This window comes from Hyla sarda, chromosome 4 (genome assembly GCF_029499605.1).
Source record: "Hyla sarda isolate aHylSar1 chromosome 4, aHylSar1.hap1, whole genome shotgun sequence".
Classification (NCBI taxonomy): Eukaryota; Metazoa; Chordata; class Amphibia; order Anura; family Hylidae; genus Hyla; species Hyla sarda.
The window spans coordinates 338,276,469-338,296,909 of NC_079192.1; the positions used below are offsets into that span (position 1 = coordinate 338,276,469).

The 20,441-nt window shown below is 40.9% G+C and overlaps 1 protein-coding gene across 1 annotated transcript in view; it reads left to right on the forward strand.

Moving 5' to 3' along the window:
• WWC1 (WW and C2 domain containing 1) overlaps positions 1-20,441 on the forward strand; it is a 190,100-nt gene that overhangs the window by 104,039 nt on the left and 65,620 nt on the right. The window contains exons 6-7 of the mRNA XM_056516487.1: positions 1,139-1,268; positions 15,286-15,432. Coding sequence (XP_056372462.1) covers positions 1,139-1,268; positions 15,286-15,432 — 277 coding nt within the window. The remainder of the gene's footprint in view (positions 1-1,138; positions 1,269-15,285; positions 15,433-20,441) is intronic.

Here is a 20,441-nt window from a genome sequence, read left to right on the forward strand (position 1 = left end):
GGTCAGATCAGCATTTTGAAGAAAATTTTTGTGTGAAGTTTTATTTAGGAAAAATTTTAATGTGATTTTATGTGTTTGGTGATAAAGTTAGTCATTATTTAGAGTTGCTTAAAGCGTACCTGTCATAAAGAAAAGAAAAGCTGCATATTTGTCATGCCTGCAGATCAACTCCCCATGCTTGAATCTTTTTTTTCCTTCTTCTGGTAGGGAAAGGGACGTTCCCTTTGCCCACACCCACTATCGGGGAATTTCCACCCTCTTTCTTGTGCTGTGCACTATGAGCAGAATGATTGACAGCCTGGAGACCTGCTTTGCTTCTCCTGCCTGCATTTCCTGGATTTTGTCTCCATCGCTGAGACACAGATAATGCGACAGCTGGAGAAAAAATTGTTCAGCCAATACGAGGACCTCTAGTGGTGTTATTTATAATGCCTGATTTTAAATCTTTAGATGGGATTTTTTTTTCTTAATAAAGAATTTTAGAGCATTTTAGAGGCCTATATGAATTAGTACAGTGTGTTGGATGTCATGTTACATAAAATGGTCCAGGAAGGTGGACTACAAATCAGGGGTGGACTGACTCAGAACCACAACATTAATTCAGGAGACCCCACAACACAAAGAGTAGAATAACAACTTTTACTGGAGCATCAACTGCTTGTTGGAGTTGACTGCTTGAGGAGGTTGTCCACAGTTCTAAAATGTCCTCAAGCCCTTTATGGATGGCTCTTGAGTCTTCTGCACCTTCTCACTACAGAGCTGTAGGTGCTGCTGTAAGGTGCACCATCTAGTGCTATATGTAGGAGGTATACTAAGGATGGTTCCCTTTATATGATTACATTTTCTTTCTCCAATTCGTTCTGTATCCGATGGAAAATAAACATCAGTAGGCCGCCATACAAAAATAGAGGTATATAGAGGTATATATATGAAGCACAGTAAGGCATCATGTTTTTCTCTTTGTACTCTTTTCTTGATCTGTAGAACCATGTTAAAGACTCTTTCTTGAGGCCTAACATTATTTTCTCTTTACAAATACGGGAAGCACTAGATTTGAAATAGGCCGATAGTTCAGGTAGACAAATGCCGTAGTATCAAATACAATTGCTCTAATATGACTACAACTTTCTTTTACTAGGATCGATATGAAAATGTCTGGAAGCCATAGTTGCTATAAACTTGATGAAGCACAAGCTATTTTGAATGAAATGAAAACGATCAAAAAAGCTATCAGTTCAGGTGAAAGAGAGAAGCAGGATCTTCTCCAGGTAACAAATGCCATTTATATGGAAGATTGCACTGCAGAGGAAGCTAAACTTTGCAATATTGTAATACATTATAATGTGCTGTGCGCTTATCTTGTTCTCCTTTAAACATCCACTGCTAAAATAAAAACATTTTCTGGTAGTTTAGGTAAATTTAAAAAGAGAACTCTGTTCAGGTAAAATTAGGTAAAATTCTATTCAGTTTTAAGTATAGTATCTGTGTATCGGAGGCAAAATATCCGCATAGCGATTATTATTATTGTTATCCACCAGGATTGAACAGCCCCAGGGGTGCAGATCTTGCCTAAAGTCTCCACTTCTGCCCCCAGCCCAATCTTGTGCAGCCTGCAGCCCCTCCTCTCCTGCTCTGTCCTGACTGCAGAGCTGTATACAGATGTATATACAACAGCAGGAGGTAGTGGATGTTACTGAGGGGGCCCCAGAAAGAGGAGAAGGGACGGCTGTTTCTTTACACCTTCCTTTGGAAGGCTGGTGGCAGCTGCCGTCACCCTCTTTTCCCCCCAACCCTGCTTACTACAGGAGCTGACTGAACCTCCATACTGCTGCTATCCCCCTGCAGGTGGAAAGTTGTACTAGCGACCTACCGTATATACTCGAGTATAAGCCGAGTTTTTCAGCACGATTTTTCGTGCTGAAAACCCCACCCAACCCCAAACTCTCCGCCTGTCTATCCCTTCTGAGTGGTCTTCAACCTGCGGAACTCCAGATGTTGCAAAACTAAAACTCCCAGCATGCCCGGACAGCCCCGGACTAGTGACGTTGTCTTGACGACGACGCACAGGGACATTCATGCACGGGGACAGCCCGGACAGCTGTCCCCGTGCATGAATGTCCCTGTGCGTCGTCGTCAAGACAACGTCACTAGTCCGGGGCCGGGCGCGGAGAAGAGGGCCCCCCCGGTTAAAATGGACAGCCCGGAACAACTAACCCTCCCCACCGAACGGTCCCTGCAGCATAGATGGCCCGGACCAGCTCACCCTAACTTCCCACCGAGGGGAGGGGAGTAGAAAACTAAAGGGGGTGTCTGGATGATGACGAAGGCCGCAGTGGTCTTCAACCTGCGGATCTCCAGGGGTTTCAAAACTACAACTCCCAGCATGCCGGACATGGCTGATGGCTGTCCGGGCATGCTGGGAGTTGTAGTTTTGCAACATCTGGAGGTCTGCAGGTTGAAGACCACTGATGAAGGGATTGACAGGCGGTGATGATGAAGGGGGGGGGGGATGATGACGGGGGTCTGGATGATGACATGGGGGATGATGTATTTCCCAACCTAGGCTTATAGTCGATTCAATAACTTTTCCTGGGTTTTTGGGGTGAAATTAGGGGCCTCGGCTTATATTCGGGTCGGCTTATACTCGAGTATATACAGTACTCCTTTTTTTGTAATTAGTCTTTTGCTGCTGACAGCAGTGCTTACTCTGGGGAAATAGTCCCACAATTCCAACAGGGTAGTGGGCAGCGGGGCCCCTGCCCTGGGGCCTGAAGCTGTTGATACATAAGCCCCAATGATAATGCGGCCCTGGTATGCAACAATATGGGCAGGAGGGTTTGTCTGGCTTTTATAAGGGGGTTTCACACCTTAGGGTGCGTTCACATGTGCATATTTTCTTCTGCAGATCTGCTGTCGCAGACTTTGTTACCCATTAAAGTCAGTGGGCAAGAAAATCTTCAGCAGCAAATTTGCAACAAAAATACGCACGTGTGAATGAACCCTTTGAGGTGGCTTTTTTTTTTTGTAAAAAATGCCACATTTTGCATGGTGTTATTCTGCATTTGCTCAAAAATGCTGCAGCCAAATTTTACCTGGAAGTCCATAGTAAAATATAATAAGCACGATAAATAATGTTTTTCTTTTAGTAGTGATTTCTGTTATTTTATTGTGTTTTTGGGGTCAATAGAGTTTTTTTCAAGAAAACTCCAGAAAAATGAATGTAACAAATGAAATAAAAAATGACACCAAAACAGATGTAGAAAGCATGGTGGAAAAACATGAGAAGACCTTAGTCATTTTTTTTCAATAGATTATTCAACCTTCTAGGAAATAGATATTCCAACCTTCTTAGGATTTATATTCTAGCTCTGTAGTGTGCCATAAATGGGCACCGATACTCTACACATATATGGTTCTGATTTTATACAGACGCAAACATAAATTATGGCCTTCTCTAATAGACACCAGATTATAGAGATATCTCTATAGAAGCAATACTTCTAAAACTCTGTAATTCTGCACCACACGGCAGTACACAGGGGCTCCCAGTGCCATGTGCATGATGAGTATATGGAGTTACCGTATTTTTCGCCCTATAGGACGCACCGGCATAGAAGACGCACCCAATTTTAAAGGTGCAAAATCTAGAAAAAAAAAGATTCTGCACCCAACAGTGATCTTCAACCTGCGGACCTCCAGATGTTGCAAAACTGCAACTCCCTGCATGCAGTTTGCTGCATGCTGGGAGTTGTAGTTTTGCCACATCTGGAGGTCCGCAGGTTGAAGACCACTGGATAGGAGGTAATACTCACGTGTCCCCGCCGCTCTGGACCCGTCATCGCTGCCCTTGATGTAGCTCCATCGCTGTCTCCGTGGTGTACCCAACGCTCCGGACGTCTTCTTCCCTGGGATCCACGCTCTCTGTCGCCGTTATCACTTCGCTACGCACTCTGCACCTATTGGATGACGGGACGGCGTGCGCGACGACGTGATGACGTCAAGGAGAGCGCCGGCCATGCAGGGGATCCCGGCACGGACACCGAGGAGGCAGGTAAGGTCCCTCCCTGGAGGCAGGTAAGGTCCCTCCCGGTATACTGTAAGCTGTTTGGGATGCCGCGATTTCACCGCGGCGGTCCCGAACAGCCCAACTGAGCAGCCGGGTTAGTGTTATTTTCGCTTCAGACACAGCGGTCAGCTTTGATCGCCGCGTCTGAAGGGTTAATACAGGGCATCACCGGGATCGGTGATATCCTGTATTAGCCGCGGGTCCTGGCTGTTGATGGCCGCAGGGACCGAGTTTATAGGTGTGTATTCGCCGTATAAGACACACCAAATTCCCCCCCCCCCCCCCCCCCCCCCCCCCCGGGAAGAAAAAGTGCGTCTTATACGGCAAAAAATACGGTATTCTCTAGCTGTCATGTCGAAGGGGTCTTATTAGTCTGCTGACAGGCTGTTAACAATGTCACCTATTGGAAAAATTGATGTGTTTGTCCTATGGACATGGGAAACAAGTAGTTTAACAGGAACTTGTTGAAGGGACGGTAAATTCTGCAATTATTTTTCAGCAAGTGATATTGATTTAGTGTGTTACTTGTGATGACAACTAGTCCAGGCCTTCAATCGGGAACAATAAAAGCTTTTCACACAACTTCAGAAACGTATGTGATCCAGAAAATAGAGAGCACATAGGCTGGATTTACACTCCCAGCATGCAGGTCACTGTGGCTTTTGTTAGAGTAAGCTCAAAGGTAGCGTATTTGCACCAGAATTTCTGCGTTGATATAGCTTAATAATTTCAGTAATCGCAAAGTAAGTGACATTTTCAAAATCTGCACAAAATCTCTGTGCAAACTGACCTGCGGTGGGGATTTCTGATTCTCAGTATGTTCATTTTGGTGTTGAACATTATTTTGTGTTGAGGATTTAGTGCAGGTTTTCTGCATAGGCCGTCCTTGCTTCTCCCTTCAGACTGCCAAGAAACTGCCCACCCTGCTTAGTCCCAACTTGGTGCCCAAGGGCGGCCAACGATAGACTGTGTGAAAATGGCCTAAAAGTATGCACGTGTGAGAATTTACTTTTGTTACCATCAGGCTGCGTTTCCACTTGGCAGTTTTTTTCTTAATTACCTCAGTTTTTGAGCCAAAGCAGTATATAAGTACTTCCTTTTTATTTCCTATGCCTATTGAATACACTTCTGGCTTTGGCTCAAAAACTGCAATTACACTTTTCAAAAATACCTATCCTCAGGCTAGAATTCCACTGATGTTTTTAGTGAAAACACCCAAAGAAAGGCCACTTCTGCCGCACGCCGCTCCCAGATGTTAGCTGCAAGTCAATAGGGAACTGCAAAATGCAGTTGGCATTTTTCTGCTATTTTGGGCTCAATTTTACAAAAAACGACTACATGTTGAGACTATGGCGATTTTTCTGGAAAATCTTGCAATTTTTCTCCCAAAGTCGTCTACGAGTGGAAAAACACCCCCAAAAAAGCCATGTGGTTTTTAACATTGGAGATTTTGTGGGTCGGTTTTATTCTTTTTTGACTTTAGTGATATATAAAAAGAGATGGAGTTAGCTTTTGTTTTTTATAAAATTTCTTAGGTTACCAAAAAAAAAAAAATGATGCAGTAGGGATGTGAAAATTGTATGGAACAAATGTTATCATCTTTGTAATTTTTTTTTTCATTTTTCAATCAGGGAATGAATTATGTGAGCGGGCAGGGACATAAAAATTACAATATAACAATTGGATCCATGTAATTGTAAAAAAAAATTAGTTTTTTTCTTAATTTTGCACAACTTTTTATTAATAATGTATTTCATGCATTTTAATAATGTGATTTCTAATAAATACTGTGCAAAATACTTTTCAACTATATGTCTGTACTATCACTACTCCCAGTATGGAACATAGTCTGTTCCTTGATGGGAGCTGTAGTACCTGCACTAAGGGATAGATCACTCCTGAGACCTGTTGTGATAGTAGTAATTTATAATTGGGAGAAGCGAGTGCATGTAGCATTGCTCCACAACCCTGTACTGTACTTGTGCCAGTGATGTGAATAGAACTTCACAAGTTCACATCACTGATTCATATGTCCCGGTGAGAGTTGTGATTGGCCAGATGGTGCCGGCGGCATATACTTTCGGGCCTGTTAGCTAATGTATATTGGTTTACAAGGGAAGACTTCTGCAGACCAGATGACAGTATGGTCACTCTGTCCATTGTAAACAATCAGTTCACTTCCATCCCTGCCCTAGAAAATGTCTAAATCTGAGAGGTTTGTAAATGGACACTGTCATTAAAATTATTTTGCATATGCTACATATATATATGATATAAATATATAAATAAGATTTGTAATTTACTCCCTGTAAAAAAAAAAAAAAAAAAAGGAGTTTTTATGTCACTTTCACAGACTTATAAATCTGGCCACTAGGGGTCTCCCCTCTGGTCCAGAGCACATTCCGTCTGCTCGAAAGCACAGACTTTGGTCTCCTGCTGGACTAGCAGGAGACCAAAATCAGAAAGTGCAGTCTGGCCATAGGCAGTGAATAGCACTCGCTCTCTGCCTGTGTATGAAACAGGGATAGTGAGTGCTATTCACTGCCTAGAGCCAGACCGCACTTCCTGAGTTTGGTCTCCTGCCAGTCCAGCAGGAGACCAAAGTCTGTGCTTTTGAGCAAGCAGATGGAATGGGGTCTGGACCAGAGTGGAGACCCCCTAGTGGCCAGAATTATAAGGCTTTGAAAGTGACAAAAAAAATTATATTTTTTTATCAGGAATAAATTACAAATCTTATTTATTTTACCTGCTATATGATATGCAAAAAAATTATTTTAATGACAGTGCCCATTTAAACATTATATATTTGTCCCAGAACCAGCCCTCCCACGGTTCTACTGAAATGGACTTGGGCCACCATCACATCTGTAAAGACATGGGGGGAGATTTATCAAAACCTGGCCAGAGGAAAAGTTGCTGAGTTGCCCATATCAACCAATCAGATCGCTTCTTTCATTTTTCAGAGGTCTTTTCAAAAAAGAAAGAAGCGATTTGATTGGTTTCCTCTGGACAGGTTTTGATAAATTTCCCCCATGCCGTTTTAGATGTCCCCCCATCATTATAGGCTTATATTATATACTTCATTATTGAGTTATCTGCTTGTGTGTAGAGGTGACTTTTCCTTCACATGAAGCAGCGTGGTTTCTTCACAGCGTTCTTGTACATTAGATAATTGATACACCCTTAGTTAACTTTAATAATTGATTAACTATTAGATAGATTTTCTGTTTGTCTATGATTGTGTGTGCAGATAAAGATTTATCCTAGTGGCCATCTCATACAGCATCTATCCAGCGTCACCTCCTCCAGGCCGTGCGATACCTTACAAACTCTCTCCACACCCTAGACATCCTCTCCACACCCACGGAGAATTCCAGGTCAGCTGGCAGCGAGTGAGAAGCTCTAATGAGTCTGCGGGGACAGGTTGGGGCGAATCACAGATTTCATATTACCTTAGGGGATTAGGTTTAATTTGATGTTTAGATTCTGATTTTTTTTAACCAGTAAAGTCACTTCCTAGGCTTTACTTGGTGATATTATAATTTTGAGTTTTCAATTAGTTTTCCCTTTCATAAAGTGAAGGCATCATGTTATAGTGATATGTCTCATTTTATAGGATGGGAGTAACCATTTAACCACTTGGTGCCATCTGCCATACATGTAAGGGGCTGTGGCTATAACCTCAAGTATGTTAAATAAAGCTGTGTCCAGTAATTTAGTTTACATTGAAATCTGCAGCATACGGGTAGGGTCACACGTGCCGTATTATGCTGCAAATTTGCTGCTGCATATATTCATACTAGGTATAATATAGCAGCTGATTTTGCTACTATTTGACTTCAATGGGTAGGAAAATAGGCAGTAGCAAATACGCAGCAAAATAAGGGTACATCCACACATGCATATATTTCCTGTTGTAGATTTGCTGAAAATTTTCTGTATAAGATTGAAGTCAATTGGCAGTAAAATCTGCAGCAGCAAATCTGCATCAGATCTGCAGCAAAAATATGAACATGTGAATGTACCTATAACTGGATTTGACTCTGTCCAATCAGTGCTGTTTTTGTCACGCTGTATAGGGACACCCAAAGGAAATGGTCACACCCAGTTGTCAAGTTTTTCAGAAATGCCCTGTAAGAATAATACAGAGGACCGATACAATACAGACTTCTAATAAAAGATGCTCAAAGATAATTTATTAGGGGATATAAGAATTTGCAAAACAGAAATATCAGGAGAGATGACAAGTCCTCTCCAATTCCATGGAAAAAAACTGTGGTATGGATTAAAGCGCAACTGTCATGACATTTTGGTGCAATAACCTGCACACAGCCTTTGTACTGTGTGCAGGTGGTGGGTATAGCAATGTTTTTACCTGAAATTTGGCGGCTTTCATGACTGCAAAAAACGCTTTTATTCAAAGCCACTGACGATCGGATAGGCGTGACGCGAGGTACGCGATGCCCTGCCGCCGCCACGCCCACCCCCACGCCTACCCCGTATGTCCGTGCTGGGACCTCTGTGTGATTGACACACAGGTCCCAGCGCATGCGCCATTCAGCTAATCTAACCTGCGCGGTTCCGTGTGTCATCCGGCAAGCGCTCGCTCCCGCCGCCGTGTTCCTCCTCAGTGCGCCTGCGCAGTGCTAGGTGCAGAGAGCGTGCTTCCTCTCTGCACCTAGTATCAAGAACTAACCTGATTGCGCGCTGCTCTGCGCAGGTGCACTGAAGAGGAAGTCGGCGGCGGGAGCGAGTGCTTGCTGGATGACACACAGCAGCGAGCAGGTTAGATTAGCTGAAGGGCGCATGTGCTGGGACCTGTGTGTCAATCACACAGAGGTCCCAGCGCGGACATACAGGGTAGGCGTGGCGGCGGTGGGGCATCGCGTACCTTGCGCCACACCTATCCGACCGTCAGTGGCTTAGAATAAAAGCCTTTTTTGCAGTCATGAAAGCCGCCAAATTTCAGGTAATAGTATTGCTATACCCACCACCTGCACACAGTACAAAGGCTGTGTGCAGGTTATTGCACCAAAATGTCATGACAGTTGCGCTTTAACATATTATATTGCTATTATAGATACAAAGAGGGATTTTTTACTTGGGTGGCACAAAGAAGGTATTATTACTTTTGTAAGGCGGCACATAGGGTACTTATTTCAGGGTATGAAGGGAAATGATTACAAGTAGGGGCATAAATGCAATATTCTTACTGTGGAGGCATACAGTCTGTGTTTTCAAGGTCTGTTCTCACAGAATGAGCCTTCCGGAATAGACACTTAGCGGGAGATTTATCAAAACCTGTCCAGAGGAAAAGTTACTGAGTTGCTTCTTTTATGTTTCAGAGGCCATTTACAAAATGAAAGAAGCGATTTGATTGGTTGCTATCGACAACTAGTCAACTTTTCCTCTGGACGGGTTTTGATATATCTCCCCCTTAATGTCTGCTGCATAAGTGCCGCCCATTGACAGGACTTTTCTGGCAGATTCCAATGGAAGTTGAACATGTTTAATCTTCCGCCATTTTCCCATTCCTGGTTGTACATTCCACTATGGAACTTCCGTCATGTGAACTAAGCAACAGAATCCCATTAAAATTATGGAATATCATTAAAATCCCATCTCACTTAAACCCCATTGAAATCACAGAATCTCTGAAGTGTGAACGGGACTATACCATGCTTAATATTAAGAGGGTACTTTTTTTTTAAGTGTGGTTGGCTCACATGTGGGGCAACTTTCACTTTGTGGTGGGCACAGTGCGTGACTTATTACAGGGTTGAGGCACAATTTTTTTGTAGGGCATACAAGGATATGCTAGTTATGTGTGTGGCATAAAGGGGCACTTTTTTGTCCTGTACATTTCAGTTCTGGTTGGAACTAGTCAGTGTGAAATTTTCTCATATTTTCATGTCACCCTTTTTTTCTGGCACAATTTATCATTATTATTTATTTCCATTGCGCCCTTAGTTCCAGGGTGCTTCACATATGATAAGGGTTAAAATACACAAAAGCAGATACAGTGAATGTTATACAGAATAAATGGCATATAGAGGGAGAGAAGGCCCTGCCCACGAGGGCTTAACATTTACAAGGGGAGGAAAGGGAGACAGTAGGGGAGGAAGACAGCTGTTTGTCTATGAGAAGTTAGAGAAGTAGCCGTTCCTAATGCAGTGGCCGCAGCATTATTGTAGGTCATAGGCTTTCATGAATAGATGGGTCTTCAGGTTGCTTTTAAAGGTCTTGATGATGTCTAAGATCCTTATGGGTCAGGGTAGCAAGTTCCAGTGTAACGGGAAGCATGGAAGTCTTAAAGATGGTTGTGTGAGGTGCCGACAAGGGAAGAGCACAGGCAGAGGTCTTGAGAGGATTGGAGATTACATGAGGGGCCGTATTGGGAGATCAGGTCAGAGATGTCCAAGCGGCAGATAATGAGAGCATGTAGCAATAGTTTAGTTGAGCAAAATATACAAAGTTTCCCCATGTGTGACAGATCCATGGCGGAACCAAATCATAAACAACAAGAGAAAAAGGCGTATAGATCAGATAAAAAAAAATTGCTTTATTGAAACCTAAGTACTCAAAGAGACATACATCTAAAAACATGTAAAATTACATATAGAGAGAGAGTACAGCTGGTGAGAAACTGCACTGAAATGGAGGCTGGCAATGGGATGTGACCATAATGTCAATAGCTGTATCAAGGGTATATTATTTTCCCAGCAATCATCATCATTATCAAGAAGCTGAATAGCAGCAATAAATGCAAAATACAGGAAAAAACATAAAGTGCTACAAGGCAGAGGGAACAGAAATAAGAACAGTCATTACTAAGTGGACTACAAGGATGAACCAGCCTCCGCCACCTGACGTTTCGCTCCCAGGCTTCTTCCGGGGCATGGTCACATCCCATTGCCAGCCTCCATTTCAGTTCACTTTCTCACCAGCTGTACTCTCTATCTCTATATGTAATTTTACATGTTTTTAGATGTATGTCTCTTTGAGTACTTATGTTTCAATCAAGCCATTTTTTTTAAATCTGATCTATACACCCTTTTCTCTTTTTGTTTATGAATAGTTTGGTTGAGTCAAAGTTGAGGACCAGAGAGGTAGATTTGAGTGTCAGCATCTGTCCAGGGCCAAGAGTATAGATGGAGAAGAGTAAGGGCCCCAGGACAGAGTCTTCAGGACTTCATCAGTGAGGTGGAGTGGTGGTGTGTTAGTGGAAGACATTGAATGTGTGGTTGGTAAGATATGAGGATAGGAAAAAAGGTAACATTTTTTAAGCCTAGGGATGAGAGAGTTTGTAGCAGGAGGCAGTGATCGACTGTGTCAAAGGCCTCTGTGTCAAAGGTTAAGGAGAAGGAGCACAGAGTATTGGTGTAAGGCTTTAGCGGTCAGCATATTGTTGGCCATCTTCTTGGTTAGGAGGGTTTCACTAGAATTATGGGGACAGAAACCAGATTAAAGTTCCAACTGTTGTTAATAAACTGTTTGAAAAAAAGAAAGGGGCACTTTACTTTGTGGGGGCACCAATAGGAAATTGGAACTAGGAGCAGGATGGTAATTTTGTGTTCAGAGGTGAGTTGTAGATGACAAAAGTCTTCATGGTAGTCTGTGCCTGGATAGCGAAGAAGAGGGAAACAACTACAGAGGGGATATTACCTGTCACTGGCTGTAACTGTACTGCATTGATCTTTCACCATGTAGAGCAAGTATCTGACCAATATGTGGTGGCTACATTATTTTGCTACTATACAATGAGCTAAGACACAGCCTGTCATCTTATAGAAAAGCAGGAAGGAGGGGGTCAAACATGTCTTGGAGCTTGTGTCTTTGATCTTCTTAGACTATTGCAACGCCCATGTCTTTGTTTCTGCAGGGTAACACTGTTCCTTACAGAGGTACCGTACACACAAGAATGCCAAATGCATGAGTACCAGATTAATCTTTTCAATTTAAGGGTGGTACAGTATGTATCATTCCATGCTTATTTCCTCTTGTTCTTACAAAACACAAGAAGCATTTATGACTTGCATATGTGCGTCTTATTTATGGTGGTGCTCGATGTATAATACATTTGAACCTGAATTGAGTGCCTGTCTAATCTGTGCAGTGATTTGTTTAAATGGTTGACGGATATGTTAGCTTCAAAAAAGTTAAAACATTTTGCATTTCCTAAATCTTACTTGCATACTAAGCTATAAGTAAACAGCTTTACTCATGACAAAAAATGGCTAATTTTTCAGCAACCAAGACACTTGATATCTGACCTTAATCGTAAAGCATGAATAAATTCTTCCCTATAGAGATATATATATATAACTTTTTTGTCATAATCTTAATGACTCCTTTCAGTTCTTATATATGACCGATAAAGTGCAACTGTCATGAAATCTGGGTGAAGTGGTGTGCATAGCAATGCTTTTACCTAATATTTGCAAGCTTTCATGACCCCAAAAAATGCTTTTGATCACTGATGGTCGGATAGGCGTGGCACGAAGTAAGCGATGCCCGCCGCCGCCATGCCCACCCCCTGCATGTCAGCGCTGGGACTGCTGCACCCTTCAGCTCACCTTTTTTGCTGGTTATTATACTCTTGCCCATTATCTTCTTTCTTCTCTCTGGTGGAGACGCGCGCGCAAGCAGGACAGTTCCCGATACTAGGGGCATGGTGGCGGTGGGGCATCGGGTACCTCATGCCATGCCTATCCGACCATCAGTGGCTTCGATCAAAAGCATTTTTTGGGGTCATGAAAGCCTGCAAATATTAGGTAAAAGCATTGCTATACACACCACCTGCATACAGTACAAAGGCTGTGTACAGGTTATTGCACCCAGATTTCATGACAGTTGCGCTTTAAGCATTATGAAAGTGGGATTACACATGTAAAAACAACATGGGGAGATTTGAAGCTCCTACACAGTACTATGATAAAACAGTGGTCACAGATACATAGATACTTGGTTGGACATTTATATCCCATAAGAGTTCTATCTAAGAAATCTAAATAAACTGTATGTTTTTTAAATATGCCAAGGAAATGTTGGTTTGACAATAATCCATCCTGACTTATTCGTTTTAAGCCTGAAGAGAGTAATATCTGCATACAAAACAGCATTACTCATCAGCATGTTTATAATAATTAAGTGCAGCCATAATAATGTGTATAGTGCAAACAGGGAAGGCCCAGAAGTCTGTGGGTGTGATCCTTTCTGCATGTCTGTTCACCTTCTACACCCTTATATAATGCTTGACCTGGTTATAATAACCCATCCAAGTCCAGGTTGTTCTTTTCTTAATCATAACAACATCCAGGCCCACGAATAGCACCTGTTTCCAGAAGAAATGAGCTCTAAACAGGGATTGAACCCTTCGGCACCAGTCAGAAATGTAATTTGCTGGGAATCTCGGACACCACATTCTAGACAAAGCACGGTTTATTTTATCAGAATTTGTTTAGAATGTTGTGTAGGTGATATGCCCTGATGGAGATCTCTAAATGCTGCTGAATGGCTTTTGATGCTTCATAATTTAGGAAATTGGTGGAGGCCTGAACTCATAAAGTCTACCACTATAATCTTTTAGCAGCCAGTGCTGTAGCTTGGAAGGAACGGCTAGGTGCTAAATTAATTGCGGGGCAAATTTTGCACCCTCTAACCCATTCAGTACAATGAACAGCTAAGCATACAGGTCATGCATTGCCATTCTTGCATCCAACTTGGCGAATGTAAAGTGTGCAGCGATTCATAAACTGTATGCATCACTGCTTCAAACTGTACAGGAGCAGGGATTCTGGTGCTAAACAGGAGCCCCTGTTCCTAAACCGGCAGTAATTCCATGACATGCTACACCGATAGAACAGTGCACTGACAATCATGTTGGTGGCTAATACATCTGAGAGGAGTACACCACTGGCAAACGTTCGGAACATTTAGTTCTGACCGCTGTGTGGGGTCGCCCCCTCGTAAAGTCATGCCACCCCCCTCAATGCAAGTCTATGGGAGGGGAACGTGACAGCTACCAAGCCCTCTCCCATAGACTTGCATCGAGGGGGAGTAGCGTGACGTCACGAGGGGGTGACCCCACACAGCGTACATACAGGGTTCGGAACTAAATGTTCTGAACACTGGCCAGTGGAGCCCCCCTTTAAGGACATGGTTTAATTCATATTATGTTTTTAATGTACAAAAGTGTAATTCCTCTAAATAACACCGTCATTTATTATTAAAATTTCTAGTACACCTTGTAATGATTATAAAATGTTTTTTTTTGTTTTTTTTTATGTTTTATATATTTTATTTAATAAAAACTGGACGTGTGTGAGGGGAGTGTTTCCTATATGTGCATTGGGCAGCCTGTCAGAGTAATAATGGTGATTTTGTTAGTTTAGAGTGCAATCTCTAGTGTGAGTGTCTTTAGGTCCCCACTGAAGACATTGGCTACTCTGCATACAATTTTGGTAATGCTAGGTACCATATCCTTGGGTATGAACACATATCCATGATAACAGTCTCTATCTAGCATGTTTCATGGAAGTCAGCATCCTGATGACTTTGAGATGCGGGATTTGTTTTAGCTCCTTATTGGGTCTTTGGCTTCCAGCTCAGCCAATGTACAATGTATAGTAGTGACTGGCTATATGTACACTGAAGGCATCGCCACTCTTTATATTTGAAAAAAAATCACAGAATATGGGATCAAAATTACTTTGTGATTTTAGGTCACTTAACATTTGCTGAGCTAGGTAGTGGAGGGGGGTGTACAATACTTGCTTTGCAAAGTGTGCTGGCAACCCACGCTATGCCACTGCTTTTACATGTCTTTGCCAAAAGGTTTGATTTTGGGTGGATTTTACCTTTCAATAGAAAATGTCTATAAAAACAGACCTCTATAGTGTGATGTCTTAATAGAGCTACAGCAGTGATCAAATCCACCCAAAAATGGCAAACAAGAAGCTTGAAAGAAGGAATGTCACCATTACGTGGAGTAACATGGTACATCTCAGAAGTGGATCTAATGACATATACTCTATGGCTCCTCAGAACTTGGTTGCACTCATAAGAGGAGTCCTTTGCTTATATGATTGGTAGGGAAAGGTACTGTGGCATGTTATTGACCCATGAATAAACTTGTATTTTTTTAATGTGTACATTGCATCTTATAGGGTGCACTTACATTTACTTACAGACATCGTGTTTTTTTTTTTTTTCTGCAGAGCCTTGCCAGGTTGAAAAATGGTTTCTTTGTTGAAAAAGGCTCCCAGTCAGACCTTTGGTCTAGCGAGACATCTCTGAACAGCTCAAGTCTTTCTTTATCCAGACAGTATCACAATGTTAGCTCCCAGACTGACCTTTCAGGAAATGTAAGTAAAACCTAACTTTTACCAGTGTTCAGAGGTTGTCCAAAAAAATTTAGAAATGGAACTAGCTGCAGCAAATATTATAAAACTGAAAAAACAAACCAAGCATTACTCACCTTTTAAACCCCCTGGCGCTCCATTACCGGTGTTCTGGTGATCTTGGTTTATTTCTATTGTGTTCTTCACTGATCTCCATTGTGGTGTGCTGTACACGCCAGCAGCATAACTAAAGCACTGATTGGCTGCAGTGGTCATGTGGATGTACAGGAGGTAAGTGCTTTCTAAAGATGCATAAAGGTTGTTGTCATCCAAGCACGAAGGATCTATGACAATTGTGTTTATTGCATGTAACTTGTATAATGGAAATACTTTTTGAAAATACAAAACATATGCAGAAATTATGCAGAAAATGTGATTACTCTTAAATCTCAGAACTTATGCTCCAATACAGAAATAGTTAAACCTATACAGTTCAGTAGCAGTTACAAAACAATCCACCATTCAAACCATAAGACTAAATAGCAATAGTTCACTGCGACAATATTAATATATTAAGATTAGCCTATACATGGAAACATGTCCACAATAAAATAGCAATAGTTCACTGCTACAATATTAAAGGGGTTATCCAGGAAAAAACTTTTTTTTATATATCAACTGGCTCCAGAAAGTTAAACAGATTTGTAAATTACTTCTATTAAAAAATCTTAATCCTTTCAGTACTTATGAGCTTCTGAAGTTAAGGTTGTTCTTTTCTGTCTAAGTGCTCTCTGATGACACGTGTCCCGGGAACCGCCCAGTTTAGAAGCAAATCCCCATAGCATATCTCTTCTAAACTGAGCGGTTCCTGAGACACGTGTCATCAGAGATTACTTAGAAAGAAAAGAACAACCTTAACTTCAGAAGCTCATAAGTACTGAAAGGATTAAGATTTTTTAATAGAAGTAATTTACAAATCTGTTTAACTTTCTGGAGCCAGTTGATATATTAAATTTTTTTTTTTCCTGGATAACGCCTTTAATATATTAAGATAAGCCTATACATGGAAACATATCCACAATTTGAAACTTTAAGGAACCAATTTGTCCAAATATCTGTCTAACCATAGTATCTCCATCATTATGTGGCTTAAATTTAACACAAAATATATATAGGTGTTTTGCATGAGCCCACAGTGCTTTGCTGTGGTCCATGCCCCATAATTACAGTCTTAAAGGGGGTACTGCAGTGTTTAACAACTGATCCCCTATCCACAGGATCGCCCCCTCCCCATGCAAGCAGACATTGATTCCCTTTCCTGTGGATAGGGAATACGTTGTTAAATGCTGGAGTACCCCTTTAATCACTTGAGAGCTCTGTATATAAACAATAGATGTGAGGGTAAGTTACAAGGCATTGTTTAATAGTTGTTTAATAGTTCTTCTAGTCCATGTGCTTTACTGAGAATACCCCTATGGTCAGTGTCTCCGCCTATGCTGCAGTGATGTCCCTATGGAGCTGCATCCAGGCCAAACTTCCTATATGCTTCCTATAACAATCTTCTTCAATAGGGGTCGGCGGACCACAAAGAGAGCCTGCCACTCTCCCCATGTCCCACCGTATATGTTCCATCTTTCCATTTCCCCTTCCTCATGTCCCATGTGCATATGCATTTGGGGACACTAATGAAATACTGATTTGAAGTAATGTGCATTCTCACAACCCACAACTGATATATAGCCATAAATAAGGATACATGACATATCTGATACGCCCCAGTTTTAAATGTAAAAAAACAAAGATTTGCTCTTCTGGGGCTGGAGAATTGTCTGTTGTTGGTCCTGTATGTTATGCCCAAGGAACCATAGGTATGTCTTATGTGGCCTGATCTATATCTGATGGGAATAGTACAGACCACATTGTATTGCTGATTACCACCTGCATTACGACTTTAATAGACCAAACCCAGTCTACTAGTGACTACGTAAAGTCCGTTCTGTCATGACATGCATTGAAATACCTTTTTATCAATACCTGAGATGCACTAGAGAATAATCCTGGAGATAGAATGTAAATGTGGCCTAAATTAGAATTAGGAGGATATATGAGGATTGTTCCATTATTTTAAATTTTTTTTTTGCAGTGAGTGTCCCGGGGAGCACGGACTGAGGGGCACCAGCTTTTTCATTTTTTATTTTTATTCAATTTTTACAAAATTTGACAAAATCTTTTGTTTTTATATAATATACACATTCATAAAATATGAATATATACTTTGTTTTACATATAACCCTACCCCCACCCTCCACCGCCAGCCTATTGCCCTTGTGGCACACTACCTCCTATCTTTCTTTACTTCCATTTCTCCCATTCTTTTTTATTCGCAACACTTTTTTTTCTCCAAGATATTATATAGATTCATATTTTTGGACTTTTTCAGCTAGGTTAATCCATTCTTTAATATGTGGAGCCTTTGGTGCAAACCATATCCTGAGAATCGTGATCTTAATCAACCGAAAAAGTTTGAGAATTAGGTTTTTATTTTCCCCAATTTCCAGTCCCATAGAAAATAGAAACATAGAATGTGTCGGCAGATGAGAACCATTTGACCCATCTAGTCTGCCCAGTAATCTGAATCCTACCAATAGTCCCGGGCCCTATCTTATATGAAGGATAGCCTTATGTTTAAACTCCTTCACTTTATATGCAGCTACCACTTCTGCAGGAAGGCTATTCCATGCATCCACTACTCTCTCAGTAAAGTAATACTTCCTGATATTACTGCAGAAACCTTTGCCCCTCTAATTTAAAACTATGTCCTCTTGTGGTAGTTTTTCTTCTTTTAAATATGTTCTCCTCATTTACCGTGTAGATTCCCTTTATGTATTTAAAAGTCTCTATCATATCCCCTCTGTCTCTTCTTTCTTCCAAGCTATACATGTTAAGGTCCTTTAACCTTTCCTGGTAAGTTTTATCCTGCAATCCATGTACTAGTTTAGTATCTTCTCTGAATTCTCTCTAGAATATCTATATCCTTCTGGAGATATGGCCTCCAGTACTGCGCACTATACTCCAAATGAGGTCTCACCAGTGTTCTGCATGAGCACTTCTCTCTTTCTACTGCTTATACCTCTCCCTATACATCCAAGCATTCTGCTAGCATTTCCTGCTGCTCTATTACATTGTCTTCCTATCTTTAAGTCTTCTGAAATAATTACTCCTAAATCCCTCTCCTCAGATACTGAGGTCAGGACTGTGTCAAATATTCTATATTCTGCCCGAGGGTTTTTACACCCCAGGTGCATTATCTTGCATTCCCATTACAGCAGTAACTATGTCATAATTTTATTTCACCCCTAAATTTTCCTCAATTTTTCTATAAGCTTGTTCATGTGTGCACCTCCTTACACCCCAAATCATATGTATAAGATCAGCATTTTCCAAACTACATCGGGGGCAATTTGAATCATATCTTTTCTCCATCCTAAACAACCCATAGGGAGTATAACAGATTCTATGAATCAATTTAACTTGACATTTTGTGATTTGTGCTAATAGATGATTTATCTACATTTCTAAATATTTCCCACCACTCCTCTTCCTCCAATACTCCTATTTCCTCTTCCCATTTCGATTTAATTATTTTTATATTTTTTCGTGCCATGTTTTTAAAGGGGTACTCCCGTGGAAAACTTTTTTTTTTAATCAACTGGTGCCAGAAAGTTAAACAGATTTGTAAATTACTTCTATTAAAAAATCTTTATCCTTCCAGTACTTATTAGCTGCTGAATACTACAGAGGAAACGGTTTTATTTTTGGAACATAGAGCTCTCTGCTGACATCATGACCACAGTGCTTTCTGCTGACATCTCTGTCCATTTTAAGAACTGTTCAGAGTAGGAGAAAATCCTAAAATGGACAGAGATGTCAGCAGAGAGCACTGTGGTCATGATGTAAGCAGAGAGCACTGTGTCAAAAAGAAAACCATTTCCTCTGTAGTATTCAGCAGCTGATAAGTACTGAAAGGATTAAGATTTTTTAATAGAAGTAATTTACAAATTTGTTTAACTTTCTGGCACCAGTCGATAAAAAAATAAAAAAAAGTTTTCCACAGGAGTACCCCTTTAATAATTATTTAGTAAATTTTCCCCAGTCTACTCATGGAGCTAATTTTTGTGTCAACCCAAAATTTGAACAGTTTGTGATACCCAATTTCCTATCTAGGATTGTCTTTTTCTGCCTTAAATGTATTTTTTATGTGAATTAATGCAAATTTACATCCAATGTCTAAACTATATTGACTATGGAGATAGTTCCATGGTAGAAGTCGCTTATTATTCACTAACTGTTCTACCCTGGAAATTCCATAATCCTCCCAATCTACATATTCCCGTAATTTATATATTTCTGGAAATAAAATATTCCCCCAAATCCTCGTGAACTTCAAACTACCTGGAACCCCCAAGAGTCTTTTAGTAAATTTCCAGCTTTTATTGATCATCTTAAAAAAGACATTGATTCCTAAATTAGCATCAGCTTGTCCTATCCCTTGTAATATTTCCAAAACCGAATTGTTTTCCTTCCGAAACACAGCAAGAAACCTATTTATCAACCCTCCCTCCAAACATAACATATTCAATTGCGCAGCAATATAATAGATCTGAACATTAGGTATCCCCATACCTCCCTACTTCACTGGCAGGTTGATCATATTTTGCCTAATTCTAACGCGTTTGCGTAGCCATTTTAAATCATTTAATTTTCTTTCTACATCTTTGAAATACTTATCCCCAATTCAAATGGGCATGGCTCTCAAAAAATGTAGTAACATAGGTAATATCACACTTTTTATTAATACCACCCTATCTGCCATTGTTAAAGGTAATTTATTCCATATACATATTTTACCATTACTTTTTTCTATTATTGGACATATATTAAGCTTAGTATATTGTGACATATTTCTAGAGATTTTTGCTCCCAAATATTCTAATGCATCATTTGACTTAAACGTTTCAGGACGTAGGGCGTAT